Below are 22035 nucleotides of genomic sequence, written 5' to 3' on the forward strand. Positions count from 1 at the left end.
TAGGACTGAATTAAGCAATAAATATGAACACAGATGTGAGAAAACCTTTTTGTTGATCTGATGATAAAGAATAGTCAAGGCTATTACAGAGAATGAGCATATGGTTGCAGTAAGCTATATCAGAGAGTGAACACTGTCTAACTGGGTCTCAGGCAATGCTCCAGGACCGGATAGGAAAACGCTCTTTCCAACTGTCAGCCCTTAAATAGACAAGATGCAGAGTCCGCGTGGATTGGGAAGATGCTGCATGGCTTTGGAGTCACTTTTGTCCTGATATATAAAGCACTAGCTTTCCCACTAGCACATCTATAATACATTCCTTGCACACATTGAATGTTCCTAAGGAGGCACCACTTCTGGTAGTTATTTGAAAATATCTTGAGTGAAGAATATTTATTTTTTTTTAGCAATGTCAACAACATTGCGAACACACACTTATCTGACACAGCATAGCTGTGCTTCTCCAGCTTTTGGCTCATCTGTCCTTGTGTGACCTGCCAAGGACTCCAACCTCATCTTCTCACCTCCTGTGACCTTGTGAAATTGTGACTGCCAGAGAAACCACAACTCATGGCATGTGAAACCAGACTATTACTATTACTACACCTCATGATCCCTCTTATGCCTGCTTTATCTCCAGATGAGCATGAATACATCCCATCATTCTACCTGCCATCTCTCCCTTTCCCTAGCTCCCCTCCAGCTTTTGCTTCTTATGGGGCAGGGAAAGCTTACAAAGTAAGTGTGCATTCACCTCATCTTGCAATCCAGCAGAGACATAGCTGACTTAGCAGCGCTTCCCAGCACAGCTAGGCAGCAGCAACCTAAGCAGCAAGGTATATTCAACCTGGTTAGAGTTAGCTTGAGTCTTCAGCAATGATTTTTTGGACCATTTTTTCCCTCACTTCTCACCCACAATTCAGTTTCTGCTTGAACCTCAAAACCATCAAGCAGTACCCAGTGGACCTGCATGCTAATCAACAACAAGGAATAAATTTGGTACTGTGGATGAGATGGCATTTTTGTACAGAGCAGAGACTGCAGACCCTGTAACATGGCTATCATGTTCACTTAGTGCAGCATTCAAAAATAACATTGAGAAAGGGAAAGAATAGCTAAACCATCATGCAGACTTTATCTTTTGTGTCAGGTTCACAAGTAATCTAAGCAACACTCAGCTGATGATCTCTTCCGTTAGGTACAAACACTCCGAAATTCCTGCATTGGACTACTTATAACTCAAATGCACAGAGAAATGAAATAGGAGCTGTCCTTATAAAACTGAGCCAGGCTTTGTGCCAGTTGACTCACAAGTAATGTTGGAAAGATTAAAATAACACATAATTGCACCAGCTCTCTAAATCTGACCAGGGCTCAGAGGATAAATGCCTTACCTCATTACGTTTAAATGCTCTAGCTCAATCTGGTTTAAAACAGAGCAGGGGCTGAGAGCTGCCAATCTGCTGTACTGTTAAGAGAACAGAAATACTGCTACAGATTGGGATGTAAGCTCCAGCAAAGAGTTGTGCTTAGTATTTGGCTTTCCTTTACAGTCCCTCGCTCCGCAGCTCACTTGTTTCCAAGGATCATCACTTCACCCAGTATGACTGTGTGTCAGCACAGTCATGAAAATGAACCCTTTTCTCAAGAGATGGTGCTTCTGTGCCTGAAGTGTAATGTTATTTATACATTACAGACCACATTCCTGCTGCCCAGCTCATGCTGATGGCTCCACCACCACCACTGAGAAGTACCAGCTGAAACAGCGGCTTGCCTATCTGAACCCTGCTCTCAGAGACAAGTCATGCACACTTCATTTGACTTTCAAGTAGGTGGAAGTCCCAGTCTGTGTAAAGAACAGCCAGAGCTAGCTGGAGTCAAATCAGAAAGAGTTTTGCTCCAGCAGGAAGAGAGTTTTAAAAGAGACAGTTTAAAATGGGACAGTAGCCCTGTGAGAAGCCCCAGACAAAAAGTAGAGCATCACTCATCTACATCTCTATTGATTCTAAATTACTGATGATGTATCTGGGACACATAACAAAGGAGACCTTTTGGACAATTGTATGAGCAGTAGCAGCAAGCATTTCATGTAAGAATTAGTCTAAGACACCTGTATGCCAAATTCCATTCTAACGCAGCAATACTTCTCTGCATGGCTTTTCTGACAATTGCTTACCTCTTTTAACTTGTCCAGCTCATTTTGCAGAGTCTGCTTGGATACTTCCACCTCAATGATTTGCTGACGAAGGACTTCATTTTCATCTTCTGCTTTAACTCGTTTCTCCTCCACACTCTCCAGCTCATGGTGCAGTCTGACAGAAACATCTTTGGCTACCTGGTCAAAAGAGCACAAATGCGTGAAGACCATCCATGAGGAGCAACAGCTACAGTATGTCTCCTCCAGTAAAAAGCATATTACAGTCTTAGACAGCCAAGAGATTTTTAATTCAATTATGACATTGTTGATGGAACACTCCAAGCCTTCCAAGCCCCAAAATGAATATTCATTTCTAATAAAGAAATCCAGAATGAAAATACATTACCCATCTCCAGCTCCCACTACACATTATGCTAAGGCAATGTCATGAACAGCAGGAGGAAACAAGCAGACACCAAAGCTGTCCATCAAAGTCCCAGCACATCCCACAGACAAAGCCAAAGACAAGGAATTGTGCTATAAAGCTGACAGGCCATTGATCAAAGCAACGTGTGTGCAGCAGTCACAGCCACACAAACTTGCTGCTCTAGCAACAATCAAAACTAGGCAAGAGTGATCTGAAAGCACAGAAATATATGCTAGCTTGGGTTTTCTGAATCCAGCCTCACAAGAATAGACATTTACTCCAAAAACATTTGTAAAGGTGATACATCATACAAGACAAGGAATTATGGAATTGCAAGAAGTCAGTAATAAAAACACTCAATATCTCTTTCATTGAAATCTAGGTACAAGATTATTACTGAGTAATGTATCATTGCTATTGTTATAAGGTTATAATTCAGTTTCCATCATAAAAGAAAAAGTTGGATCTGACATTTTAAAAGGTTTGATGACTTGATATGTTACTCTCATTTCCACTGCTGACCACAAATCATTCTGTTTTCAGAAGGTTTTTATGTTTTGCATTTTTAAGTGCAATATTCTTAATAATTCTAGTCGCAAGTAGTCCCTCTCTTCAGAAGATACTTTAAAAATAGCTACAAGATAGAAATATCAAGAAAGATGAGTATATCTAGGTAAACATCATGTCTATACAAAGCTTTACTTAGTCTTGATGGAAGCATTTCTGAAAGATACAAAAACTGTTTCAGTATGAATATAATTTTTACAGGTATTTGTATTTGTAGGAAAAGAGCATTTTGATTCTCTGTCTGCCCTGCAAAAATACTATAACAGTCTGTTCCTGTTACAAGCAGCTCACTAGACACTAAGAAATGAAACTTAAGACCATTTTTTTCCAGTTACTTGGTGTAAGCAAGAAGTGAAAAGGAAGGAAACAGCATGAACTGGAAAAAGTACATCAGGTTTGGTTTATACAGTATTGCAAAACTAAGGTTTCCAGTAAAACCAGTAAAGCAAGACCTTTTACATCTTTCAAATACAGAAATGTAACTTGACTGTATTTCTTTCATTTTGAATCTGAACACATGTTTTTTTACTCGCTGACACATCTTTTTAAGGCGATGAGCTGAGTATTTGTTTTCCACCACAGCAGAAGGAAATTGGTCCTGACATTTGGAGAGCTACTGCTTGTTCCATGTGTCACCCTCACTTCCACTGCAGAGAGCCACCTCACAGTCTGCTCTCTTTTGCTGTGAATATGAATCTCTCAACCCACCTTTAAATCTTGTTCCAGGCTCCTAATGAGCTCTCCATCCACATGGCCTGTTTGTGCAACTTTCAAGCTTTTCTGTTCTGCTTTCCTGAGACGATATTGCAGAATGCGGCAGTTCTTGTTTGCCCGGTCCAGCTCTCGCCGGAGCTCCTGCAGCTGGTAAACATCTTCCTCTAAATAGCTGTCACGCATTTCTTCCATTTCAGCCCGAAGTTCATCCAGCTCATCCTGTGAGAAGTCAAAACAGTGCTCCATCATACCTCTAAATCTCACTCATGGGAGCAAAATAGGAAATATGCTTGCTAGGATACCACATTAATGAAATGATACAGATTGCAGCATGCAGCTCCAGAAGTCACAGGAGCAAAAGTTTTAATCCAACACTGAGTAATTATGCTGAACTAAATTAATGAATACTTGTCATATTTCTTTCAACTGCCTTTATAATTAAAAACAAACCAGATGCTCATGTCTCCTGAAATTGGCAACCTTGGTTTGACCATCCCAAAGTCAAATTAAAACTGCATAATACTTTACCACTATTTGAACTGATTCTTTACTTGGAGCACAGTAAACCTACTTAAGCAAGTACCTCAACATCTCTGTGCAGCGTGACTTTTTAATAGCCAACACCTCCTAAAAATGAAATCTTTAGGAAAAAAAAGAGTGCTTTAAACAAAATACTGAACTGCTCCATATGGAAATGCTGTCCCATCTGAGCTAACACAGTGCACTGAACATGTGGGTGGTGTGAAGGAGAAAGTGGGGTTTTGTCGTGTGCACACACATCTCAATAGCACAATCACCCATGGGAATAACCTGCTTGTTTTTTCTGGGCATCATGAACTGTCCCAGTTCCACATTATACCATGAGTAGCACTTGCTCTCTAAAGTCAGATTAAAGATTTATGGCTGAACAGGATAAGCTCTATCATTGCCATTTGTTTAACACGTGAGTGACTCAAGCTCCAAAGCTGAAACTGTTATAAAGGTCTTCCAGGGAGAGGGGTGCAAGGTATTGAACTACTACATGAGAGAAAAAAAATTGATTCTACAAACTCAACAGAGTTGGGGGGTGAGAAATTAAGAAAAAGAGGCAGGAGGAGAATATTTGAAATTAACTATTAATTGTAATTTATTTATTTAAAATTGTATTTGATATTATAAAGATTAATTTTCTATGGAAAACTTTGCTTAAATAAGATTCCAGGAGAACTTACATTGGGGCTAGCTGCACTGTGACCTCACTTCAGATCTGTAAATGACTCTTGAAATACCAAGGATGGCTGGAGATTATTTCCCACTTGAAATACCAAGGGTGGCCAGACAATATTTCACACGTGTCTCAGGTGGAGAGGGCGCTGCTATGAAGTCAATACCCTTGACAAAGCCCCTGGCTGAACCATCCCTGTCCAGTCCCTCCATGAACACATCTGCTCATACTCTACTGGCAGTCCTCTCAACCATGCCCCCTTCCCATGGCATAACCAGACTGACATATTAATCTTGCTTCAATGGAGCTTTGATCACAAATGCAGGGCAGATCTTGTTCCTGAGCACAGTCCTGACCAAAGGAAGATGTGTAGATGGGTTCTTTAGCCTTGTCAGTTATGTTGGAATTACAGTGTTATTCTTACAAAAAAATCCCATCCATATATAAAAACTCCAGTACTTATGCAGCTATGGTTTAATTTCAATTAGTTGAGCCAGCATAAATTTTGGGTATACACAAGGCCTGTTATTTCCAAAATTACAGCTCTGGCTCACTGGTGAGGCTTTGTTCCACCAGTACAGCCCACTCAGGGCCCTACACCATTCTCTCTGGATGTTCTGAAAGGACAGAGAAGTTTTCTCACAAGCCCACTACATCTCTGTAAATTCTCAATATATTCAGATTTCTGCTGCAGGAGCATCCCGTCACACAGTCTCTCTGGACAGGTGCAGGAACAGGATATTTGTGTGGATGGATACACTCAAGGGTTACTCCCCAGTGAGCTGGATTGTGCTCACACCATACACTGTCTGAAAAGGAATAGTGTAAGCACAGTCATCGAGGTTACCCTTGCAGCAACAACATCCTCAGAAGTTCCAAATACATTAATTAAGCACAAACAGCTGACTTCAAGCAAACAAATGAGCTCTGCAGACCAAATCCAGCAGGATTATTTCAAAACACTTTAGGGTCCAGGCTCCATCTACTCCTCCTCAGGACACAGACAAATACTTTGGCCAGTTTACAGCTGACACACTGGTGAAGTTTTGATAAATTATGGATATTTTCAAAAAGAAAAACATAGCAATTCATGCTTGATTGGATTGGGAATGAGACTTGCTTCTCTTTTCTGTGTACACATCACTACACAATTACAGACACTTTCAAGACATAAAGGAAAAGTTTACCCAGTGCAGATAAGAGATGCAGAAGAAAATGTCAAGGTTTTAGAAACTGATTAGAGAGTAGCAGTGGCTTTTGAACCTTAGAAAAGGAGTACACTTGTGCATTATCAGTTTATTAGTGAGGTATTTTGGCTAAGGAACTCATATCAAAATTAGAGTCTTTACCAGTCAGAGCTAACACAGTCCTTTGGAATGAACAGAACCAGAGTTATTTCTTAAGGTTTGTCTGCAGACTCAGGTGTTGAATTTACCTCAACTAGATTTGAGTTCAACTGACTTTTTAATGTCATCTTCAGAATACTAATGTTAGATTACTAATTTGGTTGTAAATTAAAATTTTGAAACACAAATCCACAATAAAGAAAAAGAACTGTCATTAATAAATTAATGGGATCTAGTTTACAGTCTGATGTTTACATTCAAGAACTAAGTAATGGCTTTCATGTATAAAGTGGCCTGCAATTATAATGTCATTGCTCATCTCTTAACCTTCCTTCTTAACTTTATCAGGTTTGGTTGGTAGTAAATTTGGTTAGTTTCCAGAGACAAATAATAAATAATATTTGATTTTAAAGCCTTTATTGCAACTAAATTTGGAAAGTGAAACTCACACAATTTTAAACAACCCAATCTCTGAAACACTCATCCCATTTAAAATGAATACTTCCAAATCCCATCTGTGGGCATGGGAATTCTCCCAGCTGTAAAAATCACTCTGTTGGAGACTTGATTCCAATGTCTTTCCTCACAGCAAACAAGTTCCTCAAAGAGTTGCCAGCAGTGGCATGAGCTATATTTCAGGAGATAGGACTGTCTTTAACCTCCTGGTAAACCAAAGATTTCTCAATCTCCCTTATCAGCACAACTATGACTTTGCAAGTAACTGATGCGGGGTTTTATTTTGGTCATTTTTTGGTTTGTTTTTTTGGGTTTTCTTTTTTTTGTGCTATGCCTGCCTCTGATTTCGGTTATAAATATAAAGTTTGTTTTTCTCTAGTGTAATTTTGCAGATAAATGAAAATTTAGAATACAACGGAGGAAGCTGTACTTTAAAATCTCACACAGTTTTCTTCTCAGCTATTTCTTGACTGAACTGAGTTTCTTTTCCATTACTAATTTCTTTTCTACTCCCAAAATTTTCACATAGAAATCAAACTGTGTCCTGACTTGTATTAAGAGATACATCACCCTTTGGATGAGCTTTAAAACAAGGCAACGTGAGGCCACAAACAAGGAGCAGAAACCTCACTGCCCAGGCTGCATGCAGCATCAGCCCATTTTCTGCTATATTGCTGCAGTTGTTTGGGGCTTGAACCTATGCAGTCTGACCAGCTCAGAGATTAAATCTGACAAATTAATTTTTTTTTGAATACCAACATGAAGTCCTATTTTTATATAACAAATATATAGAGAGGAACATGTCACCTCTGGAAAAACTAGCTCAGATTTTGTTTGTCAGTCAGCACACACTTAGAGATACTGGGATAACCTTTAACTAAACCATAACAGTTTAGTTACAATAAGGACACAATCTTGCTTGTGATACAGGCCACAAGGCCAGTGACAAGGGTGTAGATACTTTCATTTCTTAACAGCTTATTGTCATCGGCAAGTACTCGTGATTCTGCTGTGGGCACTGAAACTGCATGTTAACAGATCCTAAGTCAGAACTGTTACAATTGCACTGGAAAATCAGAACAGCTTAAACTCTTCTTCTAAAGTGATCCATGCACAGAAAATGAAGGAAGCTAAGTTAAAGACCTATGGAAGGGGAAATTATAACTGAAACCATGATGGTCCTACTTACTAAACTGGCAAACTACTGCTTTGAAGAAAACGTCAATCATTTGTGAAATCAAAGGTAAATGCACCAAAGCCAAAACTCCCAGCATGGTGGTTTGCAAAAAAAGGGATGCTCCGGCTACAAGGCAGATGGAAGTAACAGATAAGCCAAACCCTTGACTTAATTAAAATGTATTGTTCTTGCTACTTTTATTATTGTGAGCTAGAATTAAAGCTCTTTCTCTCAGGAGGTGTTGAGCTTCATGCTGTAGACTTTAATATTATAAAACTGAAGAAAGAGATCAGAATAGGCACTTAAAAGTAATTAAAACAAACAGGTAAGAAAGCAGCCATCCCTCTTTATTCATCTAAAAATGAAGAGCTGCTCCCTTCCTTAAACAGGGAGGACCTGCTCCAGCACCCCAAAGTGGCAATTGAAATTGGGAGGTTAAGTGCTGGCATCAGAAGCTTCACTTTGCTGTGCATTCCTGAAGGGGATGAAAGCCTCCTCTTGATCCCTTTTAATTTAATGGTAATTATGCTATTACTTTCAGTAGGAACAGCACGAGGCAGAGAGTCCTGCAAGAAGGAATATTGCTTAGGAAAAGCTAAACTGCTTTTCTTTCCCTATGTCGCTCTGGTCATCAGGAAAAAAAAAAAAGAATGGAAGTGTGTTTTCTAACTGGCAGCTCTTTCCAAGCTTGCAGCAGAAATCCAAGTTGTACCAGCTCCTGAGTCTTTCAGCTTATGGTTTTGCTTGGCCCAGATGACTTCCTAAAGGCCTGCTATTGGGGGTCTGGTAGGAACTACCCATCTGAGAGTCACAGGCTGGCTCTGTGGACATAGAGCCACATACAAATAGCCACTCTATCTGCAGGAGTCCCCAAAACTGTAGCACAAAAGCAGTGGAATTAGGATTCCCTGTTTGCCTGTCAGTGTGCCAAGCCAATGCGAGCTGCCTGAGAAGGGGAAAGCCTTCCATGCAATTTCCATCACTGTGTAGCCCAAATATATACTGATAGGTCATTTTCTGTCTGTACTGTGCAAGTTGAACACTTGCCAGTCAGAAGAGAAGCCATTAGCTCATTAATACCTTTACTGATGTAATGATTCTGGAAGGAAATAAAAAAAATCAGAGAAAAAGAGGAAAAGAGAGCGAAAAGGTCAGGCCATGCAGCTATTACACTGAGAAACACATACTCATCTGAGTCATTCCCACTGAAATGACCAGGAATACTTGCATAACTTATGGCCTCTGTCTACCCAGCCAGTCTGGTTATGATCTGTAATAAGGTTTGAAAATAATTTTTCCAATCATCTCTACCAACTCATTCTGCCCACAGAGCATGCAAGAAATGGATTCCTTCTGAAATAAAACAGAGACCTACACTCCAAGCATGCATAAAATGTGCTCCATTACTCGAGTCCTCTGGACACATGCAGGATGGGGATGTTTTGTTCAAGGGGATAAACTGTATGCAGTCCAAAGCAGGACCACTAAACTGAAGGGTGGGGTCATCTGCACCACTTGCATTAGGTCAGCTTGCTGCTCTGCCTTCACTGAGATGAATTACTGCCTAAAATAAAAAAGCTCTTATCTCAGAGCCTGAATGGAGACTAAATAGTGGAACACAACCATGAGTCAAAAAAAAAACCTTAAAAATTATTATTAGGGAGAAATTAAATGAAAAAAACAGTGTAAAAGATACATGGGTACTGAATTCATTACTCTGTGAATACAGCTATGCACACTGAAAAAGTCTTTAGGCTCCAGTGAATTACAACACATCAGTGTGCAGAAGTGATATTAAGATGAAAATACCTGCAAACTAGAAAGACAAAAGCATACAAAATCAATAAATGGTATAGTATCTAAGAAAATGCAAATGAAGGAGGAAAGTCAATCATCTATGTAAAAAATATGTTTATTAATTTACCCAAAAGTCATATTTATAGATTTTGTCAGTACTATTTTCTAAATAGCAAGTTATTTAATATATATTTAATCAAATGAGGGGAGAGTGGGGAAGGGAGGAAGAGTGGAAATTACAGTGGGTAGCTGCTATTGCACTGGTGAATCCCGAGCTTCTAGAAAGTCCTTGATAAATCTAAGATTCACAAACTGTGATTTTACATAATCTCTGTATTCATGTTTTAAATATCTCAAACTGTCTATATGTAGGAGATGCTGCTGCTGCTGCTGCTATGGAATAAACACATCCCCCATAGCACTTCACAGCAGAACTGCAGCAGGAATAAATATGCTCTGAAAGGCTTTGATTGGGAAGAAAGCAACAGCCATTATTTTTGCCTCTTGCAAAATGTGTTAATGAACCCGAAGTCCATAGGCCCCTGGTGTTATTATTTAGCTCTCAAATCAGACTACTTTACAAGCCATGCACCAGTCCAACGTGGTCTGAAGCTTGTGCACAAACCAAGACGTGAACTGAAAAGTCACAGGACCTTGAGCACCTATTGACTTCAGGGCTGCTTTAACTTCACAGGATCTGAGAGCCAGAGCAGCACCTGGCAGCTTTTCTGCTTCATTCAAGCATTAGCTACAGGGTTGTTATCCTTGATCGGGGCTGACGAAGCTGTTGGAGCTCTCATCAATGGCAACATCGATAGCATTTCTGGAGGGCCACCAAGGCCAGCTCCTGCACCACACAGCTCATCCCCTCCAGGCAGGATGGGGGCTGCCTGGGACTCAGCTGGAGCTAGCAAGGCACACGGCCCCGCTGCTGTTCCCCCAGAGTGACATGTCCCTCGGCAGCTGGCCATCCCTCCGGCTGAGCCCAGCCTGGTGGGGTCTGTGCCCCGGGCGGGGCCATCACCTTCCCTTCTCTGCGGGGCCACCGCTCTCCAGGTGGAAGGGAAGAGCAGCACGTCCAGCAGAGATGTGGGATAAGCTTTGTTTCGCTAACCCCGGTAACCCTCACTCAATGGAAAAAAAATCGGTGCCATCGCTTTGCATCATTTTTTGCTCTGCAAAACCCTTTGACAAGGGTTTCTCCAAAGGGATTCTCCAAATCCCTGCCGGTTAATGAAAGAAGCGGTGGAATTACTCGTCCTGAGTTCAGCGCAAAGAGCTACAGTTTCAAGTGAGTAAATAAATACAATGTAACCTCATATGACACACATTGTGATTTTAAATAAACATGAACATAGTTTAGATGTATCTGAGTGGAATAAGGGGCCTGGAGTGGTGCCTTAGACAATTTATATCTAGAATATGTCACAGTTACAAATGAATATAGAAAGAAAAAGGGACAAAGAAGGCAATACATAAATAAATTAATAAATCCAAGAGAGTGTATTTCTGTGCTAATCCACACTGTAGCAGCATTTCCAGCACACTGAACTTGCACCAACACAGGCACAAAGACAAGGCCAGGTAAAGAGAAGCACAGCAAGCACCAGTTTTATGTTAAGGGTGGTAGGAAGTGTCATGCCCCATGTAGGAGACTGCTTTCACATTATGGCCATGCAGGGCGCAAAGGGAAAAGGGGCGTGTGTTGTGACAAAACTACCGCTGCTGTTTCTCCCAGCACATTTATTTAATTAACACAGTCTAAATTAAAGTTCAGCTGAGACAAAGAAAAAACATGTCTAATTGCTAAATTTTGGGCCCTCTTCTTAAGATTCCTCACCCTTCAGAGGGCTCTACACTACAAGAGTCTCTTCCCAAGTTTCCCCAAAGATTCGTATAGTGAATGACACTTCTCCATGTGCTAGACACTTGAAAGCAAACTCGAATATCAACCACTTGTGTAGGCAATATTTTGCTACTACTAACAGAACTGACTAGCAAGAACTAAAACTTTATCTACTACCAGCTGTAACCAAGGATCTCCTGGTCTGACAGAGTCAGGCACCATGAAAAATTTCTCTTTTTAGACATCAACAACTAAGTGATATCTCTTAAATGCTGCTGTAGTATTACAGTCTTCCCCCTACAGGTAGCTGAAATAAGGTCATGCAAGGAATGCATGACACTGAAAATGATAATGAAATTTCACAGAGACTATAGAAGAGAGGCTTCTCAATGTAAACACTTCTCATGTACTTCACCTACAGGCTTAGCTTTGCAGCTGGTTCACTATGGCCAGAACCAAATCCTTATCTAGAGTAAAGTCCTGGAAATACATAAGGTGGAAACTTGATACCAAGTTAAAATCTAGCTCATGGTAAAAGAAGTCTGAAATGTTTGCAGAAGCAGCAACTTGTTCTGCATTCTGGGAGACTTTCTAGTACTTAGTGTATACAAAAAAATGAATTATTGTGTTTGTTTTTTCTTTTCTTTCTGGCAACAGTTTAATATCTGGTAATCTTTAGCACTAAGTGTCAGAGTGTGTGTATCTTCTATAACCTGTGTTACATACACATGAAAGATACATGAAAGACCTTCCTATGTGAAAGTTAAAATTTCCTGGAAAAGTCTTTATTATGTGCACTTAGGGCTGCACTCCAGCTGCAGGGAGGGATAAGGAGGAGTGAAAACCACAAAATTTGGCTTGTGGCCATGCTCAGGAAATTAAGAGTTTCTTCTGGGATTTATCTAATCATTTGTCTATTTACAGTTGACAGCATCCCTGTTATCCTTCAGCCCCCTCAGGAGAAACACAGCTCACTCCAATGCCAACCAAGAGAACTGCATTGTAAAAAATACACGGAACAAACCCACAAGTAAACAACTCAGAAAGTGATGTGGTTTTAATTCGCAGACATTTTTATAGGTTTTCCTAGGAAAGGCAAATGAGGTTTGGGGATTCTCCTGACAATTTTTACACCACTGGGTTATTTCCAACCATTATGAGAGAGGAGCAGAACTAAGACCTCACATACCCAGGTGGCTAAGCAAAGCAGACAATGTACTCATTTCCCTCAGAAGAAGCAATAGCATTAGCTCATGGCTTTCCAGGCACCATGACAAGCCCACCAAATAAACCAGTCTGTATTACCCTACCAGACTCAGAAATACTTTTAAAAGTCAGAATCTGAATCAAAAAAGGTGTCGGGATACAATTGCTGTAGATGATGAAGACATCAGGGTGAAAGATCTGAAGACATTGCACAGGGTGAAAAGTTAAGAATGAAGCAGAGTAAAGTTCTTGACCTAAGACTTGCCACTGCCAACTAGATCCCATGATCACAGGGTTCCTCAGGTGGGACACACTAACAGGGATGTGCCTGTCCTAGACAATTCAGACACACTCTTCCATTTCAGTTTCCCATAGTTAAAAATCACTTTCAGTGTAAAGGAAGAGAGCTTGACACACACTTTGTAATGGGTTTAAGTATATAATACTCATATACTTAGTGCAAATCCTGTAATGCAAGGAGATGCTCCTGGACTTCATGACTTCTAATGGCAATGCCGGTTAGCTACTCCTTAAGCTACTCCCATTATCAATTCTGATTTCATTACATCTCCTCTTGCTTCTAGGCTGTCAAATAAAACAGAAGCCTGTGAGAAAGATTCTCTGTTTTCCTCATCTTTTTATAGACTATTACATTTCCCTACCATACTTGAGTTTCTCATCCAATGGGTGCTATAAAAGCTTTGCTGTGAGCCAATAATTTTTATTGGTCTGGTTTTGTATTACCCCATTCTAGATGACCAGCAGCGCCCACGGTATTTCAGGTACACTCACTGACCTGTGTAACAGCTACAGTTCTACAAAATATTGCCAAATTTTTCTTCATTAGTCTCTGTTCAGTTCCCACTGTAATCTAGCATTTTTTTGCAGATTTTAATTTCTCCTTCTCTCATGATGCTCCCAAGTTAACACTTAAACAACAACTCCCAAGCAACACACTTAAACAGAAAAGTGCATACTTTTTCTCTCCAAGTGCTTAACATTCTGAACATTAATATTTATTTTGCTATCCTCTGCCTTCATTTTTAACACGTTCCTCAGGGGTTAACTTTATGATTAAGTTCTGTCTGATCTTTGCTGGACTTGACTTAAACTAGAAAAACTTAATGTCATCTGAAAATTTTGCTGCATCATTGCTTGTTCCTTTTTCCAGCTCACTAAGCAGCACCAGACCCGGCAAAGAACCTTGCAGCACCCCTGCTGTTACTCTTTTGCTAGGCTGAATATTGTTTCTTGTACCTTAGCCAAAACCCCTTAACGAGCCTAGCCTGTATCTTCATCACCCTTCTTTCCCAAGGTTATACACAAAACTCCAGTTCTTATTCGAGTAAGAATCCTAGATTTACGTGGACTTCCACGGTTATTTTGCTTGACAACAGGGTGCTCCTAATATCAGGGAACAAAGATTGTTTTCACCAGAGGCAGAGTCAAACAGTGGCCGTGGTTACAGGATTATCTCAGTTTATCTTATTTATAGATCTTTCTGGATGTAGATTCTTTGCTCTGCCAAAAGATCAGATTGTAAGTACAAGTCCAACTAAAAGTTGCCACAGGTCAACCCAGCTCAGAGCTCGCCTGAACTTGGCTTTCCTGTTTCTCCGAGGATGGATTCGTACTGTTGTGCTTTTCTACCTGTACAAGGATGCAATGACACTTTTTTCTTGCGGCTCCTTGTTGTTCTATTGGTACTTCACAGCGAGCGGCTTCATTTTCCAGTGATAAAGTAACATAATAACCAGAGCACATAATGCTGTCATCCTTTCCACATCAAATGAGGGAACCTGCTCCTTTGGCTTTTCCTAAAGGGTGATACTGAGGAAAACAGTTCCTGGAAAGCAAAGTCCTGCTAACCAGTAGAGTGTTTTCGGTGCTTTAGAAAGAGTCGGGGTTTGCCGTGCTACTACCACGTCAACCAAACGCAACATTGCCACGGTACATGTTGCATCGGACTGACGCTCATCCAACGCCCACAAATCGGGCTTTGCAAGGAGCCGCGATCATACGCTTAAATCCCTTAACTGTCCTTAGCCGTGCCGCGGTCCCGCTTCGTGGGGGCGGAGGAGGAGGGGGCCGAGGAGCCCGGCCCCGTTCTCCCTATTTTCTCCTGCGGGTAACGTTTGGTATTTGGTCCAGTGGAGTTTCCATGGGAGGTGACGCCAGGCAGCGCTAATCCACTTCCCCCCTTTCCAAGCGCGGTACCGCATTCCCGGGCAGGAGGGGGCCGCGATTCTACCGCTGCTGCCGCCTCCTGCCCTGCCCTTCCCTTCCCTTCCCCGCCGAGGCCGGGCTCCGCGAGCGATGCTCACCTTGAGGTACTCGTTCTCCGAGCGCAGCTCCTCCACCTCCCGCTGCAGCTCCTCCGGGGCCGCCGGCGGCGGCTCCGCGCGGCTCGGGGCTCGTCCCCCGCCCGCGGCCGCAGGCAGCGCATCCCCGCGGGAGCCGGGGGCGGCCGGAGCTCCGCGCCCGGGCCCGGGGCCGGCGAGGGGCGGCTCGGCGGCGGGATGGGCAGCGGGATGAGCGGCGAGCGGCTCCCGCTCGCGGTCGCTGGAGCCGGTGCCGGACTCGGCGTCGCTGCTGGCGGCCGGAGCCAAGCGCTGCTCGTCGGAGAGCGGCTCGGAGGGGCAGTCAGAAAGGTCGGAGCTGCTGTCCGTGTGGCCGACGCGGGCCAGCGCCGCCGCCGCATGGCCGCTGCCCGCCGCGGCTCCCCGTTTCGCCTTCCTGCCCTTGCCGGGCGGCGGGGCCGCCTCCCCGCCGGGCTGCCGCCCCGCACCCCGGCCGCCGGGCCCCGGCTCCGGACCGCGGGCTGCCCGCTTGGCGCAGGGGGCGGCCTTGGCGCCCGCCCTGCCGACGGCGGTGACGGCGGCGGCGGCGGGCGCCTTGCCCCCCGGGGCGGCGGGGCGGCGGGAGAGGCGGCCCGGCGCCGTCAGGAGCCCCGCGGAGGGCTGGTGGACGCCCGGGTGCGGCGACGAGGGCGCCCGGGCGGGGAGGCCGGGGGATTTGGGGGGCGCGGGCGGAGGTTTGGCGGCGGCGCGGGCGTGCAGGTCCTTGAGGAAAGGTCTGGCGGGCGACGGGGCGCGGTGCAGCCGCTTCTTCTCGGCGTGCGGATGGTGGTGGCCGGGCGAAGGCGGCGGCGGCCGCAGCGCGTCGCCGGGCCCCGGGCCGGGGCCGTTCAGCGCCTCCATGGCGCGGGCCGGGGGCGGCGGGGCGGCAGCGGCGGCCGCGGGGGTGCCCGGCGGCGGCAGGAGCGGCGGTGCCCGCGGGGCGCGGCGACAGGACGGGCAGCCTCCTCCAGCCTCCCTGCTCGCTCTCTCATCACTTCTGTTTCTCCCAGCCACAGCCCTCACACTTTTCTTTCTCGATCTCCCTCTTCCTGCCCCCCCCCCACCCCCACCTTCTCCTCCTCCTCCCCGCCGCTCTCTCCTGAGAACTGATTTGTTTCAATAAATCGAGCTCAAATCCCCCGGTGGCAGCGGTCTCCTCCTCCTTCTTCCCCTCCCGCTCCCCTCTCCGCCTGGCTCAGCTTGACGCTGCTCAAGTTGTGATGCAGCCCAAAAAAACGATCCTTTTCCCCTCAATCCGAGGCAAAGCCGTGTTTTCCCGGCTGCCTTCGCCTCCGCTTGCAAGCCCCCCGCTCAGCCCACCGGCGCCGCTAACCCCATTACTGCCCCAGCTCCGGCTCCAGCCGCCGCCTCCGCCCGGCTCCTGAAATAGCCCCGCGGCTGCCGGGGCCGCTCCGACTCGGCGCTGCCCGCCCGTGCGCAGGATCCGCCCCCTCTGTCAACCAGCCAGGCTGCTCTCCTCCCGCCCGGCAAACTACTTTCCTCGCACGCTTTATTATAGGGACGCCTCTGCCAGCCTCTTCCTATCAGAAAGCCTCATTTAGGGAGAAATGTTGATTTCCCAGTTATGAGCTATACAGCGTTGCCCGTTTTGGTTGTTTTGGTTTTTCTTCCCCCGAGCTAAGACTTCATGGAAACGCTCTCTCCAGGGACCGGCAGCAACAAAACAACAGCCACCGCATTATCTCCCTGCTCAAGGCAGATACAGGTTCACCTAGAGGCAGAGCCGAGTATCCGAGGATATCAGCAAGTTCCTGGCTCTGTCTGAACTACAAAAGACACGGACCAAGTCCTTTTGGAGCACGGGGATATGAAATCGCAGTCCTTACATTTGCAAAGCACCCGGAGAGTAAATGAAAGGGAGGAGAGGCTCAGGCGTGGGAAAGAGGCACAGCCTGAATGGGGAGAGCAGAGAAGACCTTGGAGTAGCCGCGGTGGCTGCCTTATTTGTCAGACGAAAGTGGTAAACGCGTGCTTAGCTTCTGAAGTCCTTGGGAGGCTCGGATCATCCACATCTGGAAGTCAGGGACTGCAGCGCGCTCGGGAGAGGACAGTGCCGGAGCTTTTGGGGGGGTGGGCAGCACCCTGCGGTGCTCCAGATCCCCCGCTCCGTTCATCTGGGCTCAAGACATTACTCAGAAGGGCAAGAGCCCCAAGGTCTGCTGGAGCCTGAGGGCACCGGGCACCACGGGGCGAGTGGCCAAGGCAGCTGGTTCTGGCAGCGCCAGGCCGGAGCCGGGGCCAGGCCACGTTGCCCGGAGAAGAGACAGGACCGCTCGGGTATTCCCGGGTCCTTTCTCCGGGAAACGAGGGGAGCACAGATTTATCCTGAGGAATAGCGCTGCCGCATGAGTATGCAACAGGTAGTCCTTACTTTATAAAGATTGCAAAGGTGAAAAAAAACCCAACATTCAAATCAGAGCTGTATTTACAGGTCTCCAGGAACTGGGAGCAGCCCCACCACAGCGCCCCGGACAGCCGGCGTGGGCAGCGCCTGCCGGGAGAGCGGTGATGGGCGGGATGCCTGCGGGGCCGGGGGCGAGGAAGGCTCCAGCCCCGGGACAAAGCCCGGGCTTGGAGAAGCAGCGGAGGGAGGAGGTGGCCAGGTCCCTCCCCGTCCCCGGGTGAGGGACAGACCTCCTCGACAAGGCAGTGTGGTCCTCCGGCGAAATGAAAATGCTCTGGGGCGCCCAGCGGTGGATGCCATGCTGTGTTGAGGGTTGTTTTTAATCTCTTGAAAATTCCACGTTTGTTAATGCTCTTTATTTTCCACCCGCTGGCCTGCCACACGGCTGTGTTCCCGCATCCAAATGCGCCTTCCGGGACACACGGCAGAGTACCTACTGTGGAAAAGATTGTACCGGCTGCTGCCGGTATGTACATCTACTAGGGCTTCATTGGGCCAAGTCCTTTAAAAAATATGGAAAACGCTTTGAGGAGAGTCAGACACAACAAACCCACTTGCAGGTGTAAGTCCCCTTATTCTCCCTCCGTGTAAAACATGAGTAATTTACTTGTTTGGGTGAGACAATCAGTGTATGGAAGCAATATGAAGAGGCTCAGTTGATCTAAAAAAATGGCTTATAAAATACAAACTACTGTTATATTTTAATGACATAGCATTTCTATCAGGCCATCACATATTATCAGTGTTCCCTAGTGAGCTGTTGTGCTCATAGTTTTTCTTTAAAATATTACTTTCTTTTTTTTTTTTTTGTCAGTACACTGCTGGGCAGTTCAAGGAATTCTCCTTTATGGGAATGTGGAAGAGAGTGAAAAAGATGGCAAGTACTGTATTTCATAATGAGAAATAGTAATTATTATGGAAACACTAAATACTATAGATGTTGCCCTACATGGGAGATACCAGAAAGGTTGTTTTGCATTACCATGCCACCACTCTCACTTGGTTTTAGCTGTAAATACCAAGAACAGATGGGAATTCTAGCTTCACCTACTAGATTTGCAGTGTTTATGCCTGTGATGAAAGGGGAATTGCTCTGTGATAATTTATGAGTACCCTGTTTTGACTTTGCCCCATGAACAGAATGGTTCAATTCAAAAGGAAAATGAAAGGAAAAGCATGGCTCAAGATAAGCCACTTTTCTACAAACAATAGCTGAGGGACACTGCCAGGCTTCTTTGCACTGGAGGGGAAAAGAATTAGGGATGTGAAAAAAGTCGCACATTCACAAAAGGCTGGGAATTGTCTGGGAGAATTAATCTGAGACACATAACTGCCTGACAGAGCCCATTTTCCTGTGGTGACTTTGTAAACTTTACATTGCAAATACATTAATAAATATATATATATTCTATTTTACTTATCTTTTTCTCCCCCACTAAATACTTTGTTTCAACTGCTAAATGTTTTACATTTAAGATGTCTTTTGTATCGATGTGCATCACCGACCACAAGTTCCTGCCGGCAAAGAGGTCTAAGACTCATCCTGACTTCTGAGGAGGTGCCCTTGACAAACAGAGACTCAGAATAATGAAAAGTCCATGACAAGGTAGGACATCAGATCAGAAAGGAGGCTGGAGAGTAGATCCCTCTGTAAACTCTGTGCGTTTGTGTTCTGTGCACCTTCTCATTGACACATACAGTAATGTTCGGGCAGCATCAGTTCAACAAGACACCTTAATAAAGTGGTTTATTCACATTAATGCTCAAACAAAGTCAGGCTGTGGCACTGAAAACATGCTGCAGTAGAACACATTAGAGGGAGATGAATGATCAGTCACATCAGGATCCCTTTATGCTGTGCTGGCAGTATAAGGCATTTAAAAACAAAGGAATGCAGCCCCGGTAGCCCTCCCTGGGCATGTGCCTGGCTGGGTGCAGATGGCAGATTTGTGTGGTATGAGGCCAGCTGCAGGATTCTGGCTGTGTTCCTCTGTGCTCTGCTGTCATGCAATGCCTATTGGAGACCCCTATGACAATGGTGTAAAGAGGCATGGCATGAATGAGGATAAGACCCTAATATGAAAGCTAAGTACATACCAGAGAAATCTCCATTGGGCTAGGCAAATGCCTGGTAAGAATTACTGGTATCACATTACTTATTTATTTATATCAAAACATTTTTTTTTCCTTTACTTAAAACTCATTATTGGTTCTTATAGGAACACACAGCCACAGACTACCACGACCCCCTAATTCTCTCTCTTTCTTTTTATTTGCTTGTAATGTCCAATTGTTTTCTCTTATCATAAATTAGTCATGCTCTCCCTCCTGGTGGAATGGTTTCTTATATGCTTGTGTAGCTCTTAACATAATAGGACATCTGGGTGTTGGTTGAATAATACAAATAATCAGACACAACACTTTTACAACATGTTTATTTTGGCAATGCTGATATCCTTTGTCTGATTAATGCTGACATTTGATAACTGAGCTGTATTTGCACAAATAATTATGAAAAGTAGATGTTAAGCCTGACTACTTAGATTAGCTATCACACATCTTACAAAGCATAAGACAGTTTTTGGCAGTGCAAGACTGCCTAAATTCTTTTCTTGGGCTGAGGCATGAGAGAGTTTACAATTACTTAGAGAAGATGTGAAGAGGCTCAATCTAAATGTAAATTTGCCCCTCAGCCAGCCCAGCCTACAGTAGCCTAAGTCTAAGCTGTTATTTTCTCCTATTGCAAATCCCTATTTGAGATTTTCTTCAATGACACCATAAGAGCAGCCAACTTATAATGGCCAGGGTCAGAGTTATAAGCAAGCACTGATATCTACAGAGCTAAATCAAAATAGTAAATGAAGACACAAATGCACCCACACAGGCCATATGTATGGATAACCCAGCATAAACCCAGTTGAGTCTATCATTATTCCCCCTTTATATGTTGCAGATCATGACCTGTAATTTCTTTGTGGCCACATTGTGCTCTGTGATTATACAATCCCAGAGGAATCCTAATCAGGGCCAGCAGGTGTTACAGTGACACGTTAACAGCAGTGAGGCATAGCTTCAACAGGAAAATGTGTGACATTTTCAAGTTCACAATTCCACAATTTTTTTTTTGCAAGCTCTCTCTCAACTGCTCTCTCTCCTTGAGGGATTCAAAGCCCCAAAGACCTTTTTAAAAGCTTTATTCGTGGTCCCAGGAGTTATATTTAGATTGTCATTTCTTGCTCTTTATTTGTACAAAACCTGATTATTAAAGGTCTCCGTTCTTCACTGGAGCTTCTGTCCTACAGTAATGATATTACTAATTGCCATAACTCAATCAGGGAATGAAAATAATTGCATGACTAGCTCCTGTAAGGGACTGAGCATGAGGAGATGTTAGGCACATTCATCCAAAACTGTGATCCCTCAAAGCCCATTCAGCCAACCCCACAGTCTCCTAACTCCATTGGTAAACTTAATTTTGGCCATAAAACTCCGTGGATGACCAGAGGTTTTTCCTTGTCCAAGCCTGCTCAGTTGGAGCCAGCAATGGAGCCCCTGGGCACTGTGCAGTTATCACCAATGCTTTCTAAAGGGATTTTTGGGATCCACACAAAGAGACAATCAGCTTTTATGAGAAAACAGCAGCACCTCACCTCTTACAGAGGTGGCTGTGTGGCAGGGCAGCAAGTGAGAAGTCTGACTTGGAAGTTTCTTCAACCTGCAGGGATTAAAGACCAAACCCTTAAATACCAAGGGGCTGCTGGGGCTCACTGACTGCTATCAGTAATTCCTGCTGGTGCTGAGCCTTTGTGTGTGTATGAGAAACCTCTTGGGATCTGGCTCAGGTTGGGAAGCAAATGTGGCTCTTGCACCTTTGCTGGGGAGGAGCTTATGCCTCCCTCTGCAAGCAGCAGGTGGTTCCCAGAGGTGAGGACATCCTTACTCTTCCCAAACATAGAGCTACTTCCTCTCCCAGTTCTTCCAGCTCTGGGCTAGTCACTGCTACCCAGGCTGAAATCTACAACCCTGTTACAGGTGGGTGTTCCCAACTGTGCACTGTTCCTCTTTCAATATCCAAGGAAATGTCAAAGAGGCAGAATGTAGAGTCCTTGATGTTCAGCTCCACAAAGGCAGAGTTTTTCCAGTCTGGTGCCTGCTTGAGAGTCACAAAAGTTCATGCTGATGACTGACTTGGTCTGTTACCCATGGGCCCATCTCTGCAGAGTACACCAAACTGTAATTCCCAGTGGGAAAATAACCTCCAAAATTATTTATCATGCTATTGTACTAAGGCGCATATACCCTGCTGTTAGAGTTATTGCCTCTTTTAGAACTAAACAAAGAAACTGTGGTTTCCAATATTAATAAATTTGTACTTTTTCTCCTCAAAACCCACC

The 22035-nt window shown here is 44.5% G+C and overlaps 1 protein-coding gene across 1 annotated transcript in view; it reads right to left on the reverse strand.

Annotated features, from left to right (window-relative positions):
* The window catches only part of MTCL1 (microtubule crosslinking factor 1), an 88624-nt gene extending 84572 nt beyond the window's left edge, over window positions 1-4052 (reverse strand). Inside the window, exons 1-2 of the mRNA XM_062488203.1 lie at window positions 3840-4052; window positions 2177-2335 (exon numbers count right to left, since the gene is read on the reverse strand). Of these exons, the coding sequence (XP_062344187.1) occupies window positions 2177-2335; window positions 3840-4037 (357 nt within the window). The 5' untranslated portion in view covers window positions 4038-4052. The remainder of the gene's footprint in view (window positions 1-2176; window positions 2336-3839) is intronic.
* Window positions 4053-22035: the final 17983 nt, after the last annotated feature.

The sequence above is a fragment of the Cinclus cinclus genome, chromosome 1, assembly GCF_963662255.1.
Source record: "Cinclus cinclus chromosome 1, bCinCin1.1, whole genome shotgun sequence".
NCBI classification, from domain to species: domain Eukaryota; kingdom Metazoa; phylum Chordata; class Aves; order Passeriformes; family Cinclidae; genus Cinclus; species Cinclus cinclus.